The sequence below is a fragment of the Protopterus annectens genome, chromosome 14.part0 (genome assembly GCF_019279795.1).
Source record: "Protopterus annectens isolate FY-2018-M chromosome 14.part0, PAN1.0, whole genome shotgun sequence".
Taxonomy (NCBI): Eukaryota; Metazoa; Chordata; order Ceratodontiformes; family Protopteridae; genus Protopterus; species Protopterus annectens.
This window is the reverse complement of record NC_056748.1, coordinates 367,662,822-367,689,065: the sequence shown is the minus strand read 5'-3', so window position 1 is coordinate 367,689,065 and position 26,244 is coordinate 367,662,822. Positions and strand designations below refer to the sequence as shown.

At 40.8% G+C, this 26,244-nt stretch overlaps 1 protein-coding gene across 4 annotated transcripts in view; it reads right to left on the bottom strand.

Moving 5' to 3' along the window:
* ZSWIM8 (zinc finger SWIM-type containing 8) overlaps positions 1-26,244 on the bottom strand; it is a 2,719,879-nt gene that overhangs the window by 2,005,496 nt on the left and 688,139 nt on the right. For all 4 annotated transcript variants that reach the window (XM_044056095.1, XM_044056097.1, XM_044056096.1 and 1 more), the window contains exon 7: positions 9,425-9,545. In XM_044056095.1, coding sequence (XP_043912030.1) covers positions 9,425-9,545 — 121 coding nt within the window. The remainder of the gene's footprint in view (positions 1-9,424; positions 9,546-26,244) is intronic.

The following is a 26,244-nucleotide window of genomic DNA, read 5'->3' as shown; positions in this document are numbered from 1 at the left end:
AGATGGGGAGAAAGAACAGTTACAGACAGAAGAACAGCTACAGGAATTAGATGAACCCACCAACATTGTGTGCACGTCTGAGGGTTTTACTATTTACAATTACTCAGATAGGGTAATTTCAAAAGAATATTTCAGTCTTCTATCGAAAGGGGTCATATTCATTCCTGAAAAGAGGGGCAAGTTAGTGGAAGATCTTGTGGCCCTAAAATTATATATGAAAAAATTAAATCTCAGTATATTTTTTTCAACTAATGAACCAACTAACCCCTTAAGTGAAAATACGGAAAGTAGAGCAGGTACACCCAAAAGAAAAAGTGTGTTTAATCCACCATTACATCCTTTATTGGATACATATGAGAAAGTAGTCATGGAAGACATTTATGATATTCATTTAAGTGATACAAAAATAAATTGGAACCTTACCAAAAGAGAATATACTTTGTTAATGGACCTTAGGACGGTTGACTCAGTTCGCATCATGACCCCAGATAAAGGTGGGGATATTGTACTGTATAGGGCAATGGATTATTCTAATGTGATGCAGGAAATGTTACTTGATGGTACAACATATGTTGTTGTGTCTTTCTGCTTTTCCCAGTTAGGGGTCGCCACAGCGGAACTCCGGTCCGCTAATGATTGGCAGTTGATTTTTACGTGCTGAGTTGCCGGCCCTAACGCATAACCTTCAACGAATGTATGCCCATTCACACGTCTCCACAGAAGATGCTCTAGCTGAGAATCGAATGGGACACAGTCTTGCTGTGAGGTGACAATGCTACAGCAGCACCACCACATATGTAGGGGTCTCAAAAAATCAGATAAACATTGCCTATTCACATATTGATTCATTTTTAGAAGAATATCTAATAAATCAGAGAATAGATGTGGAGGAAATTCATTTTTTGTACAATAAAAAAACGATCATTCCTGTATTCTTTGGCATACCCAAGGTCCATAAAAATACTGAACCCCCCTTTTAGGCCCATAGTTGCAGCAAGTGGGTCTAAGACGCATCCACTAGCAGTATATGTGGATTTCTGGGTACAACATGTGGTGGAGAAAACTGAACATCTAATGAAAGACTCATGGGACTTTTTGTGTCATTTAAAGAATGAATTATGGAAGGAGGATTTGATTTATCCAATAGATGTGACCAATTTATTTACTGTTATTCCTAGAGTAGATGGGATGGCTTTATTTGAGGAGGTCTTGTTTCATTTTCCGATTTTGCACATGACCATATCATACTTATATGTGAAACTATGAGTCTAGTCCTAGAAAATAATGATATTTATTTTGAGGGCGAGTTTTATCAGCAAATTAAGGGGGGTAGTGATGGGGGGTGGCTTGCGCTGTATGCAAATTTAGTACTGTTGGGATGGGAAACCAACCATGTATTCCAATGCCCCTTTTGGCATAGAATTAAAATGTACGCCAGATTTCTGGATGATATTTTTATTTTGTGGGATGGACCTAGTACTAAGGTTGAGCAATTTGTACAATATCTTAATAATACAACAGAATTTCTAAAATTTACATACAAGTTTGATGGTTCAGGTATAATTTTTCTAGATACGTATAACTTCCATGACAATAGTGGTTTTAGATTAAGGATTTTTCGAAAGGAAACATTCTGCAATTTTTATTTACATTTTCAAAGTAACCATACTATAACTCAAAAAAGAAGCATTGCGAAGGGACAAGCTATCAGGGTAGCATGTATGACATCAAATCATGATGATACAAAAACTGAATTACATAAAATTTGTATTATGTTCCAGGAGAGGGGATACCCCAAAAGATTTATGAAAATAATATATAAAATATATAAAAAATGGGGTACTGTTTACAAACCGCTGTTGGGAGTGGGTTTGTCCCCATCTAATACTGAATGCAAGACTGAAACCAACATGGTCTTGTATGAGAAAGCATGTGTTTTACAATATAACCATCTTACCAAAGAGATTAAGAATGCCTTGAGTTCCAGCTGGAACACACTTAGGTTAAATAAAGATGTCATGAGAAGGAAGGTAAAGAACCAAAATTTGTATATAGTACAGGAGCAAACCTTAAGAAGCTCCTGGAACATAGGATATACAGTTCTTGTACAATAGATGTTAGTACAAGGCCTTGTGGAGCTTGCAGCCAATACCCCTTTATTTTTAAGGATAAATTCATTACCCTAAACAACAGAATGTATAGCAGAGTTTACTTTAAAAAGGGTAATTGTAAGACTAGCAAAGTGGTCTATTTAAGTGTTTGTGCCACATGTTTTTACTTTTATGTAGGCAAGACTGAAAATCCCTTAAGATGTAGAATATATGAACATATAAATATCAAAAATGGGAAGCAGAATAGTGCACTGTATAAACATTCTCAGACTTGTTCCAACTTTGATAAGTTTTTATTTTGGATAGTGAAAATTATTAAATTGGATGGTGGGAGGAGGGGGGAACTGGAAACATATTTTAAAGAAAAAAGAAACAGAATAGCAGCTTAAGTTAGCTGCAATGTTCCCCCCAGGCTTGAATGATGCAATTTCTACTGTTCCTATGTTACATGAAAAAGCAGATAAAATATAACAAACTATAAGGTATGTGTGTTTTTTTAAAAAGTTTGGTTAAATATATTGAACCATTGCACTGTTTAGTACATGCTGCAAGAAGCTGCTTTGTGGTGATCCTATCCAGGCTTTTTTAATTAATTAATTGATTGATGTGTGAATGTTTTGAATTACATTTAACATTTCACTGGTGGAATTTCAATTGATGTTAGTATTTAAACTGCCTTTTTAAGCCTTCTTTGTTATTCTGGTGAAGTCTCTCTTTACTGAGATGAAAGTGCTCAATAACTGTGTTAATAAAGACTTTTGTGGATTATAGCAGCTGCGGTGGTGACTACTTGGACTACATCTCTTTTATGTGCAGTTTTTGCTGGTCTCTGACTTTTATTGCTGTTTTTAGATCTGAGGTATGTTAGGGGTTGGTGCATTGTGGGTAAAGGAGGAACTCGAGAGCTTTTTGGTGGCCACAAGCTTTAGTAACAACCGAGTCAGATCTGAGGATCGGATCCAAACCCACAACAGTTGACGATAGAATGAAAACTGACAACATCAGATCCAGTTGTTAAATGCTAACTTGAGGTAAACTAGAATAATGCCCTATGCCTAATAAACTCAGAAAATGGTGCCTACATAAATGTTTCTAGAAGATCTGAGTTGAGGGTCAACTGTTCCTTAAAGTACATTGTCATAATGAGTACACATGATGTAGGACACTGGTATCAAAAAGCATTTATATAGTAGTTGTAATGAGGAATATTCTATCCAGAATATGACTGATAACATGGGAAGTGGAATAAAAGGGCACTTATAATCTACATGAGTGTAATATTCAATATAGCTAAAGAATGAAGATAAAACCTTGAAGTATGACCTTCTCATATTTTAAAGGGTTATAAGCTACTCTCCCCTCTTCCGCATGATGGCTAAACAAGGATTATTATGACTCAAGGAGACCTAGTGGAGAGTATAATGAAAGAACACATATTCAGTGATGCATGCACTGAATAATGGGCAGTTTTTGAAAAATTTTCTTAAATGTTTCATTAGGGTATGACAGAAATGTGTCCCAAAGCTTAATGCATGTGACTTTGCTTGATGCAGCTGGATTCAGGATTTCTAGATGTTACTGGAGGACTGAAGGGGACTTTACAGGTATGTAGGTTCAAATGCGTTTACATACTACACAAAGCCTGGCTCTGTGCTACAGAGGGATGGAGTCCTTTCTGCAATTCAAGTGACCAGTGTTTAATTAGCAACCCAAGCACTGAAGGAGACAGTCAAGGAGAAGGATAAGTTAACAGGTGTGGTCAGCTAATTTCTGTGGGCTGGAAGATATGCATACACTCAAGGGGAAAAACAAGAGTCAATACAATTTCCTTGGCTGATACACAGAAAACCACTGCTTGTGCTTTCTGGAGTGTGGCAAGAATACTTGAACAAAATGCCCCTCACAGAAGCCTACTGTATGCCTCTCCCTGGTGCACTGTTGAGTTGTGTGGGGGATAGGGTGCAAACAGGAAAGCCAACACTTCTCAATGGCTGCCCAAATGATTCTTCTGTGAACTCTCATACCCGGGTGAAGGGGAAGTGTATGGGTCCAAAAAACGTTACATACAATTTATGGTGCAAATGCATATTATTCTAATCTTTTAAAAAGGTTTAGTACATCTATGTATGCAAATTATAGGTCTCTGACGTGGCACTGTTACCTGTTAATTTTTACTTAATTTTATTTTACATTTGTTTACCGGGAAAGTCTGACTGGACAACAAGTCCATTTTCAGCAGAGGCTCAGGGAGAAAAGCTCCAAGACATACATAGTATAAACAGCATTTCTGAAAAATTACAAAATTATTAAGAGCTAATTAATTTCTTTTAATCAAAGGTGCAATTGGAAGGTCACACAAAAAATGCCGTTAAGATGCACAGTTATAAAATAGAGGTTCTCTCTCTCTTTGAGACAAGAATATTAATCATGTCATCCAATACAGGTCATACTAGTTAAATGCTTGTGCTTTTCTTTTAATTTATTTATTTTTTAAACAATGAAAACAATGAGGCTACGATGTTTCTTTTTGTTTTAGTTCTAGTACATCATTTTATTATGACAGTTACCTGTGTAATACAAAATTAGGTTTATGCACCCTTTAAGGATGGAAAAAAAAATCAGTTAATCTTAATTACAGGAAAAATTAGTAATTCTTAAAACTAACATACTCATTCTTGATACCCTGACATGAAGATGTGTGAAGTTTTATGTATTTTATACTTAAATCAACATTTGGTTTGAATCAGTATCACAATGATACAAGAAAATTCAACCAATGTAATATTTATAAAGTTCAGAAAGTTAAAGATTGATGCATTTTACAGGAGTGCCAAGGAAGGTGGAGGCTTGTAAAGATTTATTCAAAAATAATGAAGTTCTCTCTGCCCTGTATAGAAAACACTTGACGAATGTGTCAGACATTTAGTATGAGTGATGTATGGAGGTATAGGATTATACTAGATACTAATGCAGGACTGCCTTAAATTGCTAAGATTACACTAGAGAGCAACTTAAGACAATCCTGCATTACTAGTTAAATATAAAATGGAGCCAAGGTTGTAACAAACTTTGGCTCTATCCACTCATGGATGACATTTGCTAAGGAACAGCTTTTCCCATTACTTACTCTGATGGTTAGATAGGGTTATCTCTGTTGGACAAATGCAAACGAATGATATGGACTGGCAAGCTGGAAAGATATAATAGCTTTAAGCATGTCTATGTAATGTGAATTAGACATGATAAACGGGTAAAAATAACTACTGACATTCCAAACATGAGCTCTTGAGGAGCTGAAGAGTGACCTGAAAAATGCAGTACCAGTTACCCATTTTGAAAAGTAAAGATTAGTTACCAGTGATACAACATTAAGCCTAGACCTTGCACTAAAGCAGCAAGGAGGGTAGACTGCACAGACTTTTACTGAAAGTTAAAACATAAGGAAGGGAATGACAACAGAGAAAAACAAAGGATTTTTCAACACTATAATGTCTCAAGACAAAACATTAGGCATGTTTTGCCTCTGTACTGACTAAAGGTTTGAAGGACATTGGTGGTGATAAGAACCAATTTACACCAGTGATTCAAGATTATTAGATAATTAAAAGGTCATCTAGTTATTAGGAAATTGTGGGCAGGACTCTAACTTGATGAAACTGAGATATATTGAACAGATTATGGTCAGGCACACTAATGGAATGTGAAGTGGATTAAGGATTTCCTTAAATAAGATGCGTCCACCTTAAATGTTACTTACATTTTTTTATATTAATTAAAGTAATCCACACAAATTCGTGTGGATTACTGTGATACTATATACGGGTTGCTCCATACGGACTGTTCTTGTTCTGTTGTCATATTAATTAAAGGAGGGAGATCTGAAAGTAACTTAAAACTGAAATGTACTACTAAATTAAGTTTAAGCTTATGAAACAGGATAGTCTCTTATGACTGAATGCTAGGTGTGCTCCGAAGGCTGTGCTAAATACATGCTATACAACTGCATAAAACGATTACACTGTGTGGGAAGACTGTAGGCTGAAACTGAAAGGGGGTCATTTAACAAAGATCATGTTCTTTTTTTTCTGGATTGTGGAGTAGATATGTTTCCTACCATGACATTTTGTAAATATGTTCCAGCATGATGGCTGGAACATCGATAAAGATTTTAAAGAAGGAAGAAAGAAGACGGAGGAGGTGAGGTAAAGTCAGGATGGATGCAGTAGACATCAGTTTAAACAGGTACAACCTAGGAGGGCTTGATCTGCTCAACTGTCCTTTGCGAAACACCCAAGGCCTCTAGGCTCCTGAACAAAAAGCATTTTGCATATTAATCACAGTAGTGTAACTTCTCAATGTATATGGGCAATTTGTGAGCACTTGGAAACTAGTGTTTAGCTATGACATAGGACTAACTTCAAGAGGTCTGATGACATTAGTAGTCCTATATCCTACAGTTAAGCTTCCAGTGGGAAGACACTTAAGGATATTAAATGAGCAGATGTTGGAGCTGGTGGATCTCTGTGAAGACAACGCCATCAGTCCCTTGTAAGACTGACATGACTGCAAAGGCTCAATTGCTCTCTGCCTGTGGATACTTTCACAAGTATTTTTTTTCTATCTTCGTAACATGCTTGGCATCTCTGCAAATTCATATGGAAGACATATACTGTTTTTAAGAAGGGTGCGGTTTGTTCTAATGAAATAAATGTTTATGCTCCAGTAAAGCACTTAAAATATGTATTCTTTGCAAACTTTCTGGAAAATGCACACAGTTTACATCTAGATAGCTTATGTGAAGGCCAAAGACAAAAGACACTAATCAGCCACAAGGGCACTTGGTGACCTTTCTCAAGAATGACACAGGGACACCAAACAATCTGCAAGTCACAGAGCTAAAGGAAACCTTGCTACACACCCTACAGAAACACAGAAAGAGGCAGCCCCAAAATGGATACTTATTATGGCAAAAGATATCACCTGGATGGTACAAATGGATGAACTTCTGAAGAGCAGCAAAAAAAAACTGAAGATGGCTTGGGTAATTCTCCTACAACTGTAAATCATAGGAAGTTACTAGGCTACTGGCCCTGAGGAGCTTATTAACCTAGCAAAGAATTTAGCCCATGTTCCAATGAGTCAGCACCCTATGCCACTCTCCAGCACGGACACAGGTGGAACCCAGGGGTGTATTTTCTGTTCCCCATCCAGAATTTTGCCCATGTTCCAACAAGTCAGCACCCTATGCCACTCCACAGCATGGACACAGGTGGAATCCCAGGGGTGTATGTTCTACTCTCCATCCAATTATCCAGGTTGCACTTAAAAGGGTTAATGAGGTGCTCTGCTTGACGTGAAGAGGGAGTCTATTCCACAGAAGGGCAGTTTCTGGGACACAAATCTATCCCGCCAACAAGTCCCATTGATGTCACAGACCAAGTTGAGGTCGCGCGTGTGGGTTACTTGAATGGAGCTTGACTTGCATATATGCAGTAGTCCCATCAAGGCGGGGTCTGAGATTGCTTTGTATGCCAGACAGAGGTCACCTCTGAGGAGTCTGTAGGAGACCGAGTAGAGGGACACAGCCTTTAGCCTATGTAGGGTAGATGTTTGAGGCTCTGGATTCCTCTGGTGAGGAACCTCTGTGGTCTCTCCAGCTGCTGCATGTGCTTTGTAAGGTACATGCCGAAAAGGGCACTGTACTCAATAATGGGTCTTATAAGGAAAGAATACAGGGATTTTATGAGTCTGACATACCCTTACTATTGAAGTGGGCCATGTAAAAAACTTTCCGTATAACTGAGAAAATATGGTGGTCAAAAGTCAGTTTGCTATCAACCTGGGTGCCCAAGTCCCTTGCAAATGATTGCGTGCTTAGGACCTAGTTATTAATGTGATAATTTGTGGGGACATCACTATCTCCAAAGGGGATGATGATGCATTTTTTGGCATTCAGTTTGAGGCCATGTTTCTGGCACCAGTCATATGTTTGGGCGAGACCCTCTTGGAGGATGTCCACATAACTAGGGGAACTGATGACAGCACCCAGCTTGCAGTCATATGCAAACCTGGTCAGCCATAGCTTACTGGTTTTGACCTACACCTCAGAAAAGTATATCCCAAACAACAAATTCCCCAAGAGCGATCCCTGGGCTACACCACTTGTTATGGGTCGACTGCTTGACATGGCTTCCCCTATTTTGGCTAGGTGGGCTCTATCAGTGAGCCAGTTTGCTACCCATCTGGTAACATACAGATTGATGCCTAGTTGAGACACTATCTATTATACATGAATAGGGAACAATATTGAAGGCTTTAGCCAGGTCAAGGTATGCGTTTGTGCAGTCTTTACCTCATCCATGACTTTGGTGACTGTCTCAAAGAAGTCGACTAAATTTAACAGGCATGACCTCCCCTTGACAAAACCAAACTGTGTGGGATCAAGTGTTTGGATGTTGCCAATGTCCTTGTTAATGAGGTCCATGATACTCCGCTCCATAGCCTTGCAGATCAGGCTAGTTAGGCTGATGGGTCTATAATTTCTAGATCGGTGGCTGCTTCACCTTTGTGCAAAGGGATGACTGTGGCTTTCCTCCACTTGGCTGGGATGAAGCCAGTATTCAGGCTTTGGTTGAACAGGTTGCCTAATGGTGCTGCAAGTTGTTGACCGAGTTCAAGTAGGATTCAGCCTGGGATGTTATCTGGTCCTATGGAGGCTGTATTGTTTTGCCTTTGAGAGTGCAGTGATGACTTGCTCTCTAGAGATAAGTGGGGGGCAGGTGCTGGGGGTGTCCTGATTTACTGATGTGGGGACAGAGGGGTAAAATTTTCACTGAACCGGTGTGCCAACAGGATAGCTATATCTACAGTGTTCGTGTTTGTGGTTGTCCTTGGCCAGCACTTCTGAGCAGATCTGGGTGCTTCCCTTAAGATTGTGGACATATGCGAAAAAAGCCTTGTGATAGTCTTTAGCAGATGTGGCTAGTTTGAACTCCAAATTTGCTTTGGAGGATTTCACTGGTGCTCTTATTTGCTTGTTCAGACTGACGAGAGATTGCTTCCAATTAGGTATCTGCACTTTCTTGTTCCTGGACAGCAGTTTTTCCTGATCAACTCTGATGCATGGGGGATAGCAGTCTTTATGTGGGGTCATATAACAGCCCTTGAGGTCAAGTTGGATGACCAGATGCCTTTGGTATAATTCCCACATTATGATTTATGTTGCAACAGTTGTCCTTATGTTGAATATCTGCATTCCCTACTACAGAAGTGATCTGAATTCTTACTTTCTTTACAAAATGGCAAGCATATACCTGAACACAACCGGAGAGGGCCCACAGAACTTATGAAGTGTTTTCTTAATATTGTCGCTAAGGGTGGATTCATCCAGGTACCAGGTGCTCTGATCTGAGGCAGACGGACCAGCAGTAGGATCTAAAAAAAAATAAAAATAAATAAATATATATAAATACACACACACACACACACACATATGAACATATATATACATACACAAATATGAACAATCAGTGTAGTGAGACAGCAGTGATGCAGAATTATGCAAATATCTTCTGACAACACAGAAAGATCAACTGGTTCATCAAGACTACCAGCTTCCGTGTCCAAAATGGAAGCTGTAAATCCTACTTGGCTAACAGCAGCTTCTCAGAATACTACCTTACGTAGCAATTGTTTTAAACATACTTACTGAGTCACAATTTACACAGAGACAAACCTACATATCAACAGAAAAGAAAACAAACCAGTGACATTTTTATTTCCGTGTTGTATACACGTTTTCTTTTTAACAATTACGATTCACTCCAACATTAAATAAATTGTTCAATTCTTGCCTTCCCTTAAACCTCACTCCTTCCTACAGAACATTATGCTGCATATATTGTTTCCAGAAATTTCATTTATTTCTATGCAATTTGCTTCTTGCCTTTTCTAAAGATACCACTTCCAGTTCTTTTATCTTCTTTACAATGTTTAGTACTTCAATTACAGTTGATTTGTATTTTGATTTCTCTAGTAATTGCTTTTTAGCAGCCAACAGCATTAAACTTAATACGGCTTTACTATGTCAAGGCAATTAGACACTGTTTCCAGCTTAAATGAATTTAATTAGTTATAACAATCTGTTCCCTCAACATTTCTAATGAAGTACTCTGCGGGGAATTGTAAAAACCTGCCAACTCATTACACCCCCCCCCCCCAAAAAAAAAAAAACATGCTCCTTGTTTCATCCCTTTTTCATATCCCATCCCCAGATCTACCTGAAAAATTCTCTGAAGTCTGCTTGTGGGTGTAAAAATACCTAAACAAATGCTTCCAAGCAAAAATATAAACCTTCTGAACTTTTTTGCACACTTGGGAACCTAATAGATGGGTTCCCACTGTTCCTTTGCAAACTGCCTTACCAACCTTTTCTAGCATCATAGCAACTATGCAATATTTTATACATCCTACTATCGCTTTTTAACAGCTTCCTTTCTAGACTTGCTCCTTTAGCAATTGGTGCATAGGGATAGTTCCAGTGGTCCACGGTTTGATTCTGCAAACCCTCACTTGCCTACTGTGTAACAATCAAGACGTTGCTCCCAGGTCACCCCGTGATCCAACTAAGCCTACCTGGTTAAATTATGGGTATTATTATTAGATAAGTCATTATTAAACTCAACTTAAACTGTATGTGGCAACAGTCAAGGTATGTATCTGAAAAGTTCAGACACTATATCCTGCTAAGTTACTGTGCCATCTACACTGATACTGTAAGCTACATGAAAAACTCAAGACTAGAGCATCTTAAATACATCAGCTGTTAAATTTGTTTCCTGTGCTCTACGGTTTGATCAATTCAATCTCCATTTGTTTACTGAAAGACTTCAAGCAAGTCGTTTAACCAGTGCTCCCTGGTGGGTTCATATTACATTGTCAAAGGTTTACAACTTCGAACACCATACAGTCGAAGTTGTAAAACTTTGAAAATGTTAAAAAAAATAAATAAAATAAATGAAAAAAGAAAGAAAAAAATGTACCCGACTTTTAAGCAGGGGGGAAAGCCCCCCTGTACCCCCCTACACCCCCTCTCTTTAAATATACCAACTCCGAGACTGCACTATAATGCAGTACAGTGCAGAAATGGAAAATTTCCATTTACTACATTGTAGTGCGATCTCAGAGTTGGTATATTTTAAGAGCGGGGGGGGGGGGGGGTTGTAAATTACGTTATTACATTTTTCCTTTTTTTCCCCTAAGTATTCGAAGTTTTACAACTTCGAACATATGGGTTCGACCATATGGTACTCAAAGTTGTAAAACTTCGATCACGTAATAGGAACCCTCCCTGGCTAAGTCTGCAGAAGTTTAAAATGGATCAAGTCCTTTACCCCAGTTCACATATACAAATAAGCAAACAAATAAAGGGATATCCATGTTGAACTCCTAATAAAAATTCACAGACTTGCAGTTGCCAAAACAGTAATTGATTTTTCCACCACCATGCATAAACTTAAGAGTAGATATACATGTACAACTGTAACAGACTGTCAAGTACAGTGAACAGAAAGAAAAAATACTGCAAATACATAATTCTTCTCCTCAAAGGACCTTCCCCGAGAGGAAAGATATCCTAAAGGAACAGGACTGGCCATACAAAAAAGAAAACTTCCTCCTCTGACCTTCCCACACAAATGCAGCAGAATTTAAAGAAATTACAAAAAAAATTAAAGGATTAAACTAAACTAAGGAGAGATTTAAGTAAATCATTTACATTCTCCTAAAAAAAATCTTCAAATTACAAAATGCATGAAGAGAGAGGGGCTACAAAGCAGCAGCTAACTTGTCATGCTTTCAATTCAAATTACTTCACAAAAACATAAAAAGGTAGGTCCCCGAGAGAAAATCTACACAGGTTCATAGGTTAGTACTAGGCTGACTACCCTCATGGGCCATTTCAAGCCTAGCCAATTATCCCATTTGGTTCCAAACTTGGGCTGCGCCTTTTGGTACTTAGATTCACCTTGCCCATTCCAAAATCTATACTTAGTTAATACTCTATTGCTAATTACTAGGATTATACCACAGATATTAACAGGGCCCATGTGTGACAAATTCTTTAGGAGATGACTCTGTCCATTAGTAGTAATGGGAGTAAGGGGCAGTCATGGGGTAAATTTTCTATTTCCCATCCATTAATCCAAGTTATGTTTGAATGTGGCAAGGGATGGGCTTTGTGTTACATAGATGGGGAGTCTGTTCGAGAGTAGCGGTATCCTGTGCGAGTTAAACTTGACCCTCCATACCAATCTGCTGCAGCAGTTTTAGGTCGCTGGGTCAAGTGTTTCTGATACCATTTGACTCACTGATGTGAAGCAAGTCCATCAGTATCGGGGCACAGGATGCCTTGTATGCTGGACTGATCACCCCTAAACAGTTTATAAGAGACTGATTATAGTGATAGAGCTCTGAGGCTGTCCATATAAGACATGTTGCTTAAGCCTTGTATCCTATTTGTAAGGTATCTCTATGGGCACTCAAGTTGTTGCATGTGCTTGGAGAGATACATCCCTAAAAGGGCATTACACTCAATGACTGACCCAATGAGGGCCAAGTAAAGGGGTATAATGACATCCCTGGACATTGAAGCAAACTCCTTTTTTATGAGCTGTGTAGTACACAAAGAATTCCTTAACACAGTGGACACATGCTGGTCACAAGTTAGGTTACTGTCTGCTTAAGTTCCAAAATCCCGAGAGACCAGATCAACTCTTAGTGGTGTAATGCCAATGTGGTTATACCCCAGGGTAAACTTTCCAAATGAAATGTGAATGTATTTTTTGGCATTTAGCTTTAGACTATGAGTCTGGCACCACTTATTTGTTTGGGACAAGTCTGCCAGTAGAATGGCTGAGTTTTTTGGAGACTCAGTAACTGCTCCTAACTTGCAGTCATCTGCAAACTTAGTTAGCCAGAGCCCTTTGGTATTGACTTTTACTACTCAGAAACATATGTCAAGCAGAACAGTTCCCAGCACCAAGCCCTTGGAAACTCCACTTGTGACTGATCTTTTTGTGGAGGTAGCTTCCCCTACTTTGTTTACAGATATCTTATTACTGAGGGCCAGTTTGCAATCCAGTGGGTGATGTAGGGGGTTTATTTTTGATTTACTTAGTTTTTCTACTATGCCTGATTGAGGGATTGCATCAAAAGCTTTTGGCAGGCTGAAATGCGCAGTGTGTACAACTTTACCTTTGTCTCTTCTTTTGGTGACCTGTTCAAAAAAGTCCACCGGGTTGAGCAAGCATGACCTGTCTTTGATGAAACTAAACGGAGATGGAGCCAATGTTTGGATGTTCTATATGCCCTGATTAATTTCATAAATCTTTCCATGGTTTTGCATGTGAGGCTGGTTAGACTTACGAGTCTAACTGCCCAAGTCTGTTGAAGGTTCTCTCTTTGCAGGGGAATAACTGCTGCCATTCACCATTTGCTTGGTGCAAAGCAAGCATAGAGGCTGAGGTTGAACAGTGTTGTTAGAGGTGTCTAAATCATGTTTCACACTATTCCAGATGCATCCTGAGATATTGTTAGTGCCCACCAATGCAGTATTTTTTGCTTTTAATAAGGCTTTCTGGACTTGGTGTTGTATGATAGCTAGGAGGAGAAAGCCGATTAATATTTCTTGACAAACAGATGGGGGGGGGGGGGTGTAAAGTTTGAGCTGATTTTAAATGCCAATAGGTAAGCTATACTTTCAGACTCAGTGTAGTTAAATGAAAGTTATGTGCCTAATAAAGTTAAATCAGTGTTGTCTTCTGCCGGCTCAACAGATGGGTTTGTCAGATCAGACCTCAGTGCTTTTTTCAAACTCTTGAATCCTTGGCTCAGGCTCCTCCCCTACCCACAATTCCTTCTTGTCCCTATAACATTTTAGATTGAGTCTGCCTGCTTAAACCCAGCACTTCACTGAACAGGTATCAAAAAATTTTTGAAAAAAATCTACCAAACAAGAGAAGCATGAGGAGTCAGCTCAAGGTTGAATGCATAACACCCTGGGGTCAGGTCCATTTAATCTGTAGAGGACCATTAAATAACTTGGGTAAGAGGGACGGAGGGAGGGAAGGTTGAGACAGATGAAAGAAAACACAGATCTAGCGACGTTCTAAGTACATCATTTTCATACCTGATGATGTCTTTTCAGTCAGACTCAACAGATGGGACAAATTCTCCAGCAACTAGTAACCCCGGGTTGTTTCCTGGAAAGATATTCTAAAGAATGGCCGAAGGCTGCACGACATTTAGATTGCATGTCCAGCTTATAATGACACAAAGGTGTGAACAGCAGACTAAGCAGCTGTAGCACAAATCTCATCTACTGTTACGCAAGCATTTTAAGCAGAATTGTATTTGCATTACTTAGTAGTGCTGCTTTTGTCGATAAAGTAAATTTAGAAATGTGCTGGCCTAATTTAGTCTTTGAAAAGGAAAGAAAAAGCTGGCCTGTTTTTCAAATGTCCTTGGTACAATGCAGGTAAAACCTAAATTGATGGTGATCAAAAATCCAGTATTAAGTACATTTCCCTTTATTAGAGAAAAGTTGGAAAGAAAACCAGTAGGTTAATCAACTGGTTAAGATTAGCTTCCAAGACTAATTTAGGGAAAAAATGTACATTAGTCTGAAGGGATAGCCTATCCTTATGAAAAATCAAGTAGGGAGGTTTGCAAGACAAGGGATGTAGCTCAGAGATTCTCTTAGCTTATTTAATGTCCACTAGGAACATTTTCCAAGACAGAAATTTCAGTTCTGCTGAAGTTGCTGGTTCACAGGTCTGGTTAGGGCCTGCCGCATCACAATAATATCCCAAGGATGAACTAGGTCTCTGATAAGGGCTCTTTTTAAAAAAATGCCTTAGAAATTTTCAGAGAAGCAACAGATTTTAGTTTTTCTCCCACATGAAAGATGGATATATCATCTTGATGAACCTTAATTATATAAAAAAAAAAAACTAGCACCTTCCTTGAACACCAGCACCAGAAAATCCAGAGTAAATGGTATGGGTGCTGAAAAAGGATCCAAGTCTTTGGAGGAAGCTCAGATAGAAAACCTTTTCCACTTGCACTTATAAAGTTTTCTCATGTTCAGTTTCTGTGATGAAGATAAGATCCGAGTAACAGATGCAGACAGACTGGCATCCCTGGCCACCATTGGAACCTGAGGGGGAGCAGGGTAAAGTAGCTGTTGCACTCAGTGTCCAGGTGGGATGTGAAAACACTGGCACCAGTGACTGAAAATCATAGTTGCCACGGACTGACTGAGGGACCACTTGTGAAGAAGAATAGATTTACTCAGTTTGTCTACCATGTCATTGGAACTCTCTTGGATATGCAATGCCACCAGAAAGTATTCAGAAGACATTTGCCACTGCCATATCCTCATAGCTTCCCAGCATAAAGGATATGAATGGGTTCCCCCTTGCTTAATGATATACCAGATCACTACCATGTTGTCTGTCTAGATGAGCATCACACTCTTGGGAAGGGAGTCATGGAATCTCTGCCACACTAGGAGTAGTGCAATCACCAAGATGTTGATCTAAAGCTCGGCCTCTTTAGTTGACCATGTGCCTTGAACCATCTTCCCTTCAAAATGCCCCCCACCCCAGAAGGGAAGCATATGTAATCACAGTAGCTCATCGTGGCAGAAAGCTGAAAGGTATACCCAATATGACTACTTAAGAGATCAACCACCAAAAAGAGTGTATTAATGCAGACTGCATGGAAAAATAAAGTGGTTAATGCATCACTGACCATTTCACAGATGGGGACCACTGCAGTACTCTTATGTAATATCTTGCCTGAGGCATCAGTATGATGGAAGTGGCTACGGATCCCAGTAGACTGAGAATTTGCCTTGCTGGAGGATTTGAAGATAGGACCTCAGAAGCTTGATGATGGAGAGAGAGAACTCTTGATTACAGAAGTTTGCCTTTTGGGAAGTTGTGTTCAGGTGGCACCCTATGACCTTTATTGTCAGCTGACTTACGCTTACGTTTATAGTAATTCCAAAGTATGGAGCTAACAGCTAACAAGTCCCTGCATTGCATAAGTAGATCCTTCACACGTGTAGTAAGGAGCCAGTAACCTAAATAGGGGACCATCTTGAACCCTTGCAGCCTTAGATATAGTGCCACTACTACCATGCATTTGGTGAACACTCTGGAGGCTGTGGTGAGATCAAAGGTCAGTGCTCATAGTTGGAAGTGACTGGATCTTGGCTAGAAATGGAAAAATATCCTGGACCGCCACACTATCTTGACATGGTAGTAGGCATTCTGAAGATATATCAATAACACATCTAGACATCCTTCCTCAGAAGAAGAATGGACTGACCCATGACCATCCAAAACTTTCTCCACTTCACAAACTGATTCGGGTGATAGAGGTCCCCAGTCTTTTTCGGAACCAAAAAAAATCTAAAATAAACTCCAGATGTTTGCTGCCTGATGGGACCTACTGGATGCCTCTTTTCTAATAGCATTGACACTTCTGTTGCTGCTAATTCCCTCTGACTAGGTAAAATGTTAAGGATTCTCTTTTTGTTTGCGGGGAGAAGATTACAGAATAACAGCTTCTGTATCCACTAGATTCTTGAATGATGGCTAGCCAAGAATAAGGGTGCAGAGATATGTGTACCTTGACTGCCTCCAGAGTGTGGCAGTTGGGCAACTGCTCAAGAGCACTGAAAGGGTTTCTCAGTAAAGGGATATGTTGTCTACTTCTGCCCCTGGGGTGACATCCACTGAAGTTATTCCCCACTCTGCCGGGGGGTGGGGGGTGTCTCTCAGTATTAACTGTCTTGGGAAAAACTCTGCGACTTTCCATCCTTCTGGGTTTGGGGAAAAATCCTTTTGGGGGGGGGGGGGGCTGGAAAAATGAATCCCTACGCAGAGTCCTGCCTCCTGCTTGCTTCTGGTGAGTGTATATTTGACCTTGGATCAAAAAAAGGGTTGAACCAGCAAATGGAGCATTGATGAAGGACATATTAAAACTCTCCAAAAAAGTAGCAGAGACATCCAGGCATGCTATTGAATAGCAATGCCGGTGCCTACTGCTCTCCACTTATCAGCTGCTTTGGAAAGGAGATGCATGGACATGATGGACTTTGAACGGTAGACAACTGCGACTTTACAGTTTTTGTACATCAGCAGACAGATTATCCAAGAGGGACTTAAATAGTTCTTTAGTCATATCCCTCTTGAAGAGAGTCATGAGTGAAACAGCTCATCTTGCAAATATTGCTGAAGCACAAGTCTATTTCCTAAACCTGTCCAAAACCCTGGACTCCCTGTTAGGGGGATAGACAGAGGTGCTCTCTTCGGAAAGCTCATTTTTAGTGGTTGTCACAACCACCACAGTATTTCTCCAATGGGACCTATTCCTGGGGACTACAAGCATTTTGCCAAGTTTCCTAGGAATCTGTTCCACTACATAGGGGTTCCTTACAATCCTTCTGCATGGCCAGGTCAATGAGGTCATCAGCAGGGGGAACCACCCACGTTTTGGATGAGCCAGCTTAAAAGCTAACAGCAACCCTAAAAGGGTATAAAGTGTGCAAAAACTCAGATGGGCTGACAAAAAATGGAAACTAATAATTTATCTCACAGCTTAGCAATGAGAATCACACATCTTGACCAAACAGGTGGCAAACAAGATCTGAGGTATTAGGGGAACAAAAGGGAATTATGGGTAGGGGAGCAGCCTGTGCCCAAGACCGAAGAGCTTAAAAGAAAAGCACAGAGGTTGGATCTAGTTGGGTCTGTTGACTCCTACAGAAAAAGACATCAGATCATTGTTTGCAACCAGCTCAGTGCATTGTTTCATTGTGCTCTTGAGATTATGAATATACCTAAAAAGACCTTACAGTTTCTTTGCTTCGGTGACCATTTTTTTTGCCTCAAACCTGGCTTTCACAGATTTCATTAAGTATCTGTTGCTTGTTTAATTTAATGATGAGAGCTCTATCATTTCTAGGTATTGCTTTTCTTAGTTTTAGCCAAAATTCTCTTCTTAGTTTTAGCCAAAATTCTCTTCTTAGTTTTAGCCAAAATTCTCTTCTTAGTTTTAGCCAAAATTCTCTTCTTAGTTTTAGCCAAAATTCTCTTCTTAGTTTTAGCCAAAATTCTCTTCTTATTGTAATGCTGGCTAATACTAATATTCTATCACGGAGGTTATATTTGTAGTTTGCCTTTTGCTTTTTCTTATCAGGTAAAGCTGCATCTATGCAGATGTTTACATGCTGGCATAGTTTAGCGGTGTATGTTTCTATGTACTTAGTAGTTACCTGGGATTGGTGAGAATTTGAACTTGCCAATGTATCACTTAGAAGTAGCTTGTTTTGGAAACATTCCTAAATGTACAAGGGGTGGAAGTGGTTCCTGGTTTGAATTTTATTTTGAAGGAGACAGCTTTACGGTCACACCTAACAAGTGACTATGATTTGCGAGGGATGGTGCAAGACAAATTAGTAAGGTCAGGGTCTAAGATGATGTTTCCCACTACGGGGTACTAACTGTTCCATGGCATTTGCATTAAAGACCTGGAATCTCTGTGCTTATGCACGAGTGGTACAAGTTTAGTAGTATTAAGTTTCCCCAGTGTTAAAATCACCCAGGAAAAAATGGAATGGAGTTAATACTGAGCGACTCCAGTTCTTGTAGACAGGCATTGTGGCTTTCTTGGATCATAAAGGGAGTTCTACAGCTAGTCAGTATGTGGTAAGGGACCTTTCTGATGGTGAGGTGGACATGACACTATAATGCATCATGCTACTTTACCAGCCTTAATCAGAGTCTCTTCTAAATGAAAACCGAGACACCTTCAACTTTTTCCCTTCCTGTACAGAAGCTGGTTTAAGTATGGAAGGCATAACCCTGCACAGCCCAAGCACTGCCATTCTAAACCATGTCTCAGTCACTACACAGATGTTTATGTCCTCCACTGTGAGAAGGGCTTACAGGGAGTGGAGTTTCTTGCTTAAGCTCCTAGCAAGTGTTCAGTAACACCTTTATATTTTCCTCTGCTTGTTCTGTTATGTTAAGCATAACTGGCTGGCAATGTGTAAGAACTCACTATGGGTGTGGACGGCGTCTTTGATAATATTCAAAGCCTACAAGGGACAAGTGCAGGCCAATACTGGCGAAGCAGCATGGTCGGTCAATCATATTCTTCCAGGCCAAGAAATATTCGACTTCCCTTCAAACCAAAAACTAATCCAATTATTGAAGTTAATTATTTCTTGCACATACTGTAGCATCATCCTTGGAGATAGTAAAATGCTGTATTAATGGTAGGCTCATACGTGCCCAGAATTGACAGCTTCATCACGTCTCTCTTCATATAGTCATACAAGTACTTGTGGTTCAAGGACTGGAGTGTGTGTGTGATTTGACAGATCCACTGGCTTTTTCCCAGTGAGGACTCCCATCCCCATCAGCATATTCATCTTCAGAGTCAAAAATCAAGCGACAAGAACCAATTTTCTTTCCGGCTCTAATATTCACAACAGATACATTGAGTATCCAAATGAATAAAAGCCTCACCTCAAGCTACTACCTGCATCAAAACAACCAAAGACACAAAAAATCTACACACTTTAGTAGACCTATTAAGAAACACTAAAATGAATTCAAGACGACGCAAAGAAAAAAATTAAAAATATAAAACCCAAAACAAGTGCTTCAGCAGAGGGAGGCACAAGTACAGAGAAAATAAACTAGTAAAAAATATATTAAACCAAATCTTTAACCTTATTCTGTTCATGCATTGTCACTACAGTAAAATCTGGCCAGCAACAAGATGCACTACTACTCCTCAGTGACTGCTACTCATCAAATGGGACCCTTGATTAGTAGTACTAGATAAGTGAGAATTTTAGTTAACTTGATCAGTGGGAATTTTAGTTAGTTTATTTATTTATTAACCATACAAGTGAACTGACGGTCACAGACCAATCCACAAGGGCAAGAGAAATTACAATTAACCCCACGTTTTTTTGGGAAGTGGGATGAAACTGTAGTGCCCAGAGACAACCCAAACAGAAGCAAGGAGAAAGTACAGTTTTGTACCTACCATAAATGTATATGTTCGAGTGCTAATACAGCTCCAGTCATAACAGATGGGTTTTCCTGCCGTCAGGCGGGTACTCAGTCTGCCAAATTCCAAAGTCTAGGTCCGGCGTCGGATGTCGTCGCTTCTTCCCTGACATCAGTGCGACAGGGGTATAAGAACCAGCCGACGCCATTTTCTTCAGATTTCTTGCCCCAGATGTCAGGTGCCCCCAGAAGGAAGGCAATACATAAATTTATGCAATAATGCAATGCAATATAATCAAAAAACAGTAGTTGCAAGCAAATACACCATAAAAGAATATCCCAATCAGGTTGTATGAGGAGGTGTTAGCCATTAGGCCTGTCCCAAGAGGGGAAGGAGGGAGGGAAACCTGGACTGCAGATGTATTAGCACTCGAACATCTACATTTATGGTAGGTACAAAACTGTACTATGTTCATCGTGCATACAGCTGCAGTCATAACAGATGGGTAGAATCCCAAAGCTAAAAAAGGGGTGGTAGGCACTAGGTGGAACTGGGAGGAGCCAGGATGCCCTGCAAGACTCCAGTGGCAAAGCCTGCTCTAGATTTGGAGTATAATGGTAGGTGATGGTGCTTGGAGAAAGTATGTACAGAACTCCAAGTGGCAGCTTCCAAAATATCTTTGGTAGGAACCCCCCTGAGGAAAGCTGAAGAGGTAGCTGTGGCCCTTGTGGAGTGAGATCTGATGCCTGCAGGTACAGTTTTACCATGAAAAGAGTAACAAAAGCGTATGCAGTGGGCTATCCATTTTGAGATTGTCTGTTTGGAAATAGGCTTCCCTTGAGCTCCTGTAGCATAGGACACAAAGAGTTGCTCTGATTTTCTGAAAGGCTTTGTTCTGTCCAAATAATAACGTAGCTGTCTGTGAATGTCCAAGGAATGTAGTAGTCTCTCCCCTTTGTTTTGAGGATTAGGGTAAAAGGTTGGTAAGTGGATAGCCTGATTCAAAGGTACCCTGGATACTACCTTTGGCATAAAGGAAGGATTGGTTTGTAAGGAAACTCTGTCCTGATGGAAAATGATGAAAAGCTGCACAGCCATGAGGGCTTGTAGTTCCGAAACTCTGCAAGCTGAGGTGATAGCCAGCAGGAAGGCTGTTTTCCAGGACAAATATTGCAGTTCTGTTGAAGCAGCTGGCTCAAGAGGCAGCAAGGTCAGTTTTTCTAGAATGAAATTGAGGTCCCAGGCAGGTACTGGTTGTTTCCTTGGGGGTTTTATAATCTTAACCCCTCTGAGGAACTGTCTTAAGACAGGGTGAGAGAATAAAGGAGGATCAGTGTTGTATTCTGCAGAAATGGCTGAGGCATGGATTTTGATGGAGGAGAATGAAAGTCCACTGCTTAGCATCTCAGCTAGGTACTGTAATATTTGAGGTAAATTCAGTATTGCAGGATTCTGGTCCTTTTTCTCATTCCAGGCACAAAACAGTTTTCCATTTTACGGAGTAGGCTTTTCTAGTAGAAGGTCTTCTGGCCTCCAAAATGACATCCTGCATCTCCTTGGAGAGTAGGGTCTGTTGTGATTTTAAGGAATCTTCCATGCGGCTAGATTGAGTGTTTTCAGCTGACTGTGAAGAGTTTTGAAGTTGTGCTGAGTCAGTAGAAGAGGCATTAGAGGCAGGATCCATGGTGGGGAATGCGTGAGGCTCCTCAGGAGTGGGTACCAGTGTTGTCTTGGCCAGTCTGGAGCAATGAGAATCATCTTTGGTCTGTCTGCTCTGGTTTTTAATAGAACTTTGGGCAGCAGAGGAAGAGGTGGAAAGGCATAAACTGTCATTGTTGTCCAACTGAAAGAGAGTGTGTCCACTTTCCAGGCCTGTGGATGAAAGGTCCTTGAGCAGAATTTTTCCAATTGGTGATTTCTGTGGGAGGCAAAGAGATCTATATCTGGCCTTCTCCATGCTTGAATTATCTTTGTAAAAACTTGAGGATGCAACTTCCATTCGTGTGGATCTGTCATATTTCTGCTTAGGTTGTCTGCCAGTGTGTTTTCCTTGCCTGGCAGGTACTGTGCTTGAAGTTCGATTTGTAATTCCAGAGCCATGTTCCAAAGAGACATGGCTAGCCTGCATAGGGGGTATGAATGGGTTCCTCCCTGTTTGTTTATGTACCATATTACTGTGGTGTTGTCTGTCCTCATCAATAGCTGGCCTGGATGCAGTAGGCCTTTGAAAGCTATAATAGCATTTATTACTGCTAGCATTTCCTTTTGATTGATGTGTAGGTGCTTTTCTTTTTGGGACCATTTGCCCTGAATGCACCGATCTGTCATGTGCACCCCCCAGGCGTAGTCCAAGGCGTCTGTTGTGATGACTTGATTTGCTTGAGGCTTGCAGAATGGGAGACCTGTGTTTCTTTGGCATGCTTGAGTCCACCACAGAAATTCCTTTTGAAGACATGGAATCAGTGGTATTATTGTTTCCAAACTGTGGCTGTGTTGAGACCATAGGTTTTTTAGGTACCACTGAAGTTTCCTCATATGCATCTTTGCACATGGGATTAGTAGGATGCAAGATGCCATGAATCCCAGAGCCTGCAGGATTTTCCTTGCAGTCAGCCTGGTGAAAGTTGCCAGTTTTCTGAAGTATTGAGTTAGTTGCCCTTGTTTCTCTGGCGTGAGGTAGGCCGTCTGGGTGTTGGTATCCAAGCTGGCACCCATGAAAATTATTGTTTGAGAGGGTATTAGCCTTGATTTCTTTTTGTTGACTGCGTATCCCAGAGAATTCAACAACATTATTACAAACGCCAGATGTTTCAGAAGTATGTGCTTGCTGTCTGCTTAGATCAGGCAGTCGTCCAAATATGGGTATATTTGTATCCCTTGAAGTCTGCAGTAGGCAATTACTGATGCCAGTCATTTCGTGAACACTCTGGGCGCAGTAGATAAGCCAAAGGGCAATGCAGAGAATTGATAATGTGTTGAACCTGCAAGAAATCTGAGGTATCTTCTGCAATCTTGTCTGATTGGGACATGCAGGTATGCCTCCTTGAGGTCCAATGTTACCAGCCAAGACTCCTTGCCCAGCATGGGAAGAAGCTGCTGTAATGTGAGCATCTTGAATTTTGGCACGAGTAAAAATGTGTTTAGGATTGATAGGTCCAAAATAGGTCTCCAATCTTTGCCCTTCCTTGGTACCAGGAATAGTCTGGAATAAAAACCTTGACCCTGTTCTTGTGCAGGTACCTCTTGAATAGCTTTCATGTCCATGAGATCTGAAATTTGTTTTTGTGCCTGTGCCCTTTGATTGTGTGGCAGGTTTGGCATGCCTCTCATTTTTGGAAGGGTGTGAAAGTGGAATCTGTAGCCTCTGTCTATAATGTCCAGGATCCATTTGTCTTTTGTGACAATATGCCAATTTTTCGAAAATAATGCCAGTTTTCCGCCTAAAGGTGCTGCCATTTGAGCCTTGTTTGGCATGCAAAGGGGAAAGTCATTGGTTCTGCTTTCTGAATGGCTGTGAACTATCCTCACCACCTCTTTGAGTAGGTGCTTGCCATTGCCTGCCTCTAAACGATCCTTGAGATTGCCCTCTACCCCTCGGGCGCCTGTATCTACCTCTTTGGGGTCTGTCCGTGGTTGGAAAGGACCAATTTTTTGAAGGCCAATTTCTACTGAAACGTGGAGGTTGTACCTGTAGGAAATCTTTCACTGTTTGCATTGATTTTGCCTTTTCCTCCATTTTCTTTAATACCTCATCAGCTTTAACACCAAACAATACATCTTTTTGCAGAGGTGCATCTAGTAATTTAGCTTTGACATTATCTGGTAAGGTTTGCTCTTTGAGACAAGCATGTCTACGTATGACTGATCCTGTAACAGCAGCTCTACATGAGGCCTCTAAAGCATCAAAATTACATTGCAAGGTATGTTTACCCACTTGTTCTGCACTATGTAACAAATCCTGCAACTCCTTCAAGTCTGGTTGTTCAGGTTGTAACATTTTGCTTTTCAACTGTGATAACAGAAACTGTTGGTACTTTAACATATGGAACTGACAGTTTAATGCCCTCATGGTTAAGGTGGCCGAAGTGTATACCTTTTTCCCCCACATTTCTAAAGCTCTGGAATCTCTCTCTGAAGGTAATGGATTTTTAGCAGTGGAGGCCTTAATTCCCTTGGGACCCTGTGAAATAGTTTCTGGGTCAGCCGCATGGCTTTTGTATAGGAATTGGTGTGAATCAGGAACCCGGTAATACCTGTCAGGCTTGACTGGAGCTGGAGGTAAAGAATCTGGGTTAAGGCAGGCCTCCGGATACACATCATCTAGTATGTCTAAGACAGGAGGTATAGCCAGAGGCCTGTGCTGAGGGAGCAAGAGGAAATCCCCAAGCCTTTTCTTGGAGTCTGAGTACTTTTGGCCTTCCCAGTGGAAGTGTTCCCTCAAGGTATGTAAGGTTTCCCCAAAAGAGTAATCCTCAGGGGGGAGAGACAGAGGGAATGGACTCCTCTGCATCAGAATCTTCAAAAGGGGAGTATGAATGTTCCTGGTCTTCAGAATGTTCTAAAATAATGGAGGCCTGGTCCGAGGAAGGGGATTCTTCCTCCACTCTGGGCCTTTTGTCCGGGGGGGGGGGGGTGTTGAGAACCCCTGATAAGAGTAATTAAATCCTCAGCCATTTTGAGCATCTGCTTTTTAGGCATGGGGCCTTGAGAGGGGCCCTGTGAAGCTTGTCTTTTAGTATGCATGGCTGCTTTAGACTTAGTGAAAGCCTTGATGGAAAAAGAAGAGGAAGGCCTGAAGACACCTTGAGAGGTGGCAGGCCTGTCTAAATTCTGAGTTTCACCGCCAAGAGTGGCTTCGGTATCTGTAGTCGGGGTGTGGGCCGAAGAGCCTGCGACCTCGGGCACAGAAGACACTGCCAATGAAGTGTCATCGGTAGTCAGGGGCTGCGTAGGCACCTCGCTAAGAACCGGACCACCTGTAGTCGGCTTTGGCGTGGTGTTGGTAGAAGTCGCTGACCTCGTATGTCGGTCCTTATCTTTGCGTCTTTTACTCAAAACTGGAGTCGGAGTATCCGACGACATAATGTAATTAAACTTTTTGCCAAAATAGTGTTGGGCGAACTCCGCCCGACGCTTAATAGTGCGTCTGTTGAATGTAGCACAAAAACGGCAGGCCGAGACATTGTGGTCTGGGCCTAAGCAAGGAATGCAGAGGGAATGAAAATCCTTATGCGGTATTTGCTTCCCACATGAAATGCAATTATTAACTTTGTCTGACATCGGTCTGAGGCAAGAAAAGTTTCCCCAACGGGGTACTTAGCTTTCAAGAAGACTTCGGCTGAAAAATATTCGTAATCTCAGGAGATGGCCGACCGGCACTCACGAACTGCTTCTGCTTCGGGCACCGTGCGGCAAGAAAGACTGAAGAAAATGGCGTTGGCTGGTTCTTTTATACCCCTGTCGCACTGACCGTCAGGGAAGAAACGACGACATCCGACACCAATCCTAGACTTTAGAATTCGGCCAACCGAGGACCCGCCTGATGGCAGGAAAACCCATCTGTTATGACTACAGCTGTATGCACGATGAACATCATGCATGCACTGCACTGAAAGCAGAGATCAGAATTTAATGATGGATCCTGTCTCTTTGAGGCAGATATCTTAAAAGCTAAATCACTATGCTGGCCACGCATAGTTCAATCAGCAAGATGCTCAATACCATTTCCTGCTAGACAAATTAAATGGAGCAAACAAGAAGTTTCATTAGAAACTATTTAACAATGTTTAACAAGGTTTTGCAAAGAAGTATGCCAAAACAGGTAGATTACAGTGGGCCAGGTAATTTATAATTCAAAATTCCAAGGGCATAAACTGTGAAACGATCCGCACAGCAGTGGAGCCCTGAGTAGAGGTGATGCGTGCATCTAGCTTGGCCTGGACTTAACTCTTGGTTAAAGGAAAGAAGAGATACAAGGCTTTATAAATGTAGATGACTTCTCTAGACTTATCTTTAATGCTCGACTTAATGCACCTTA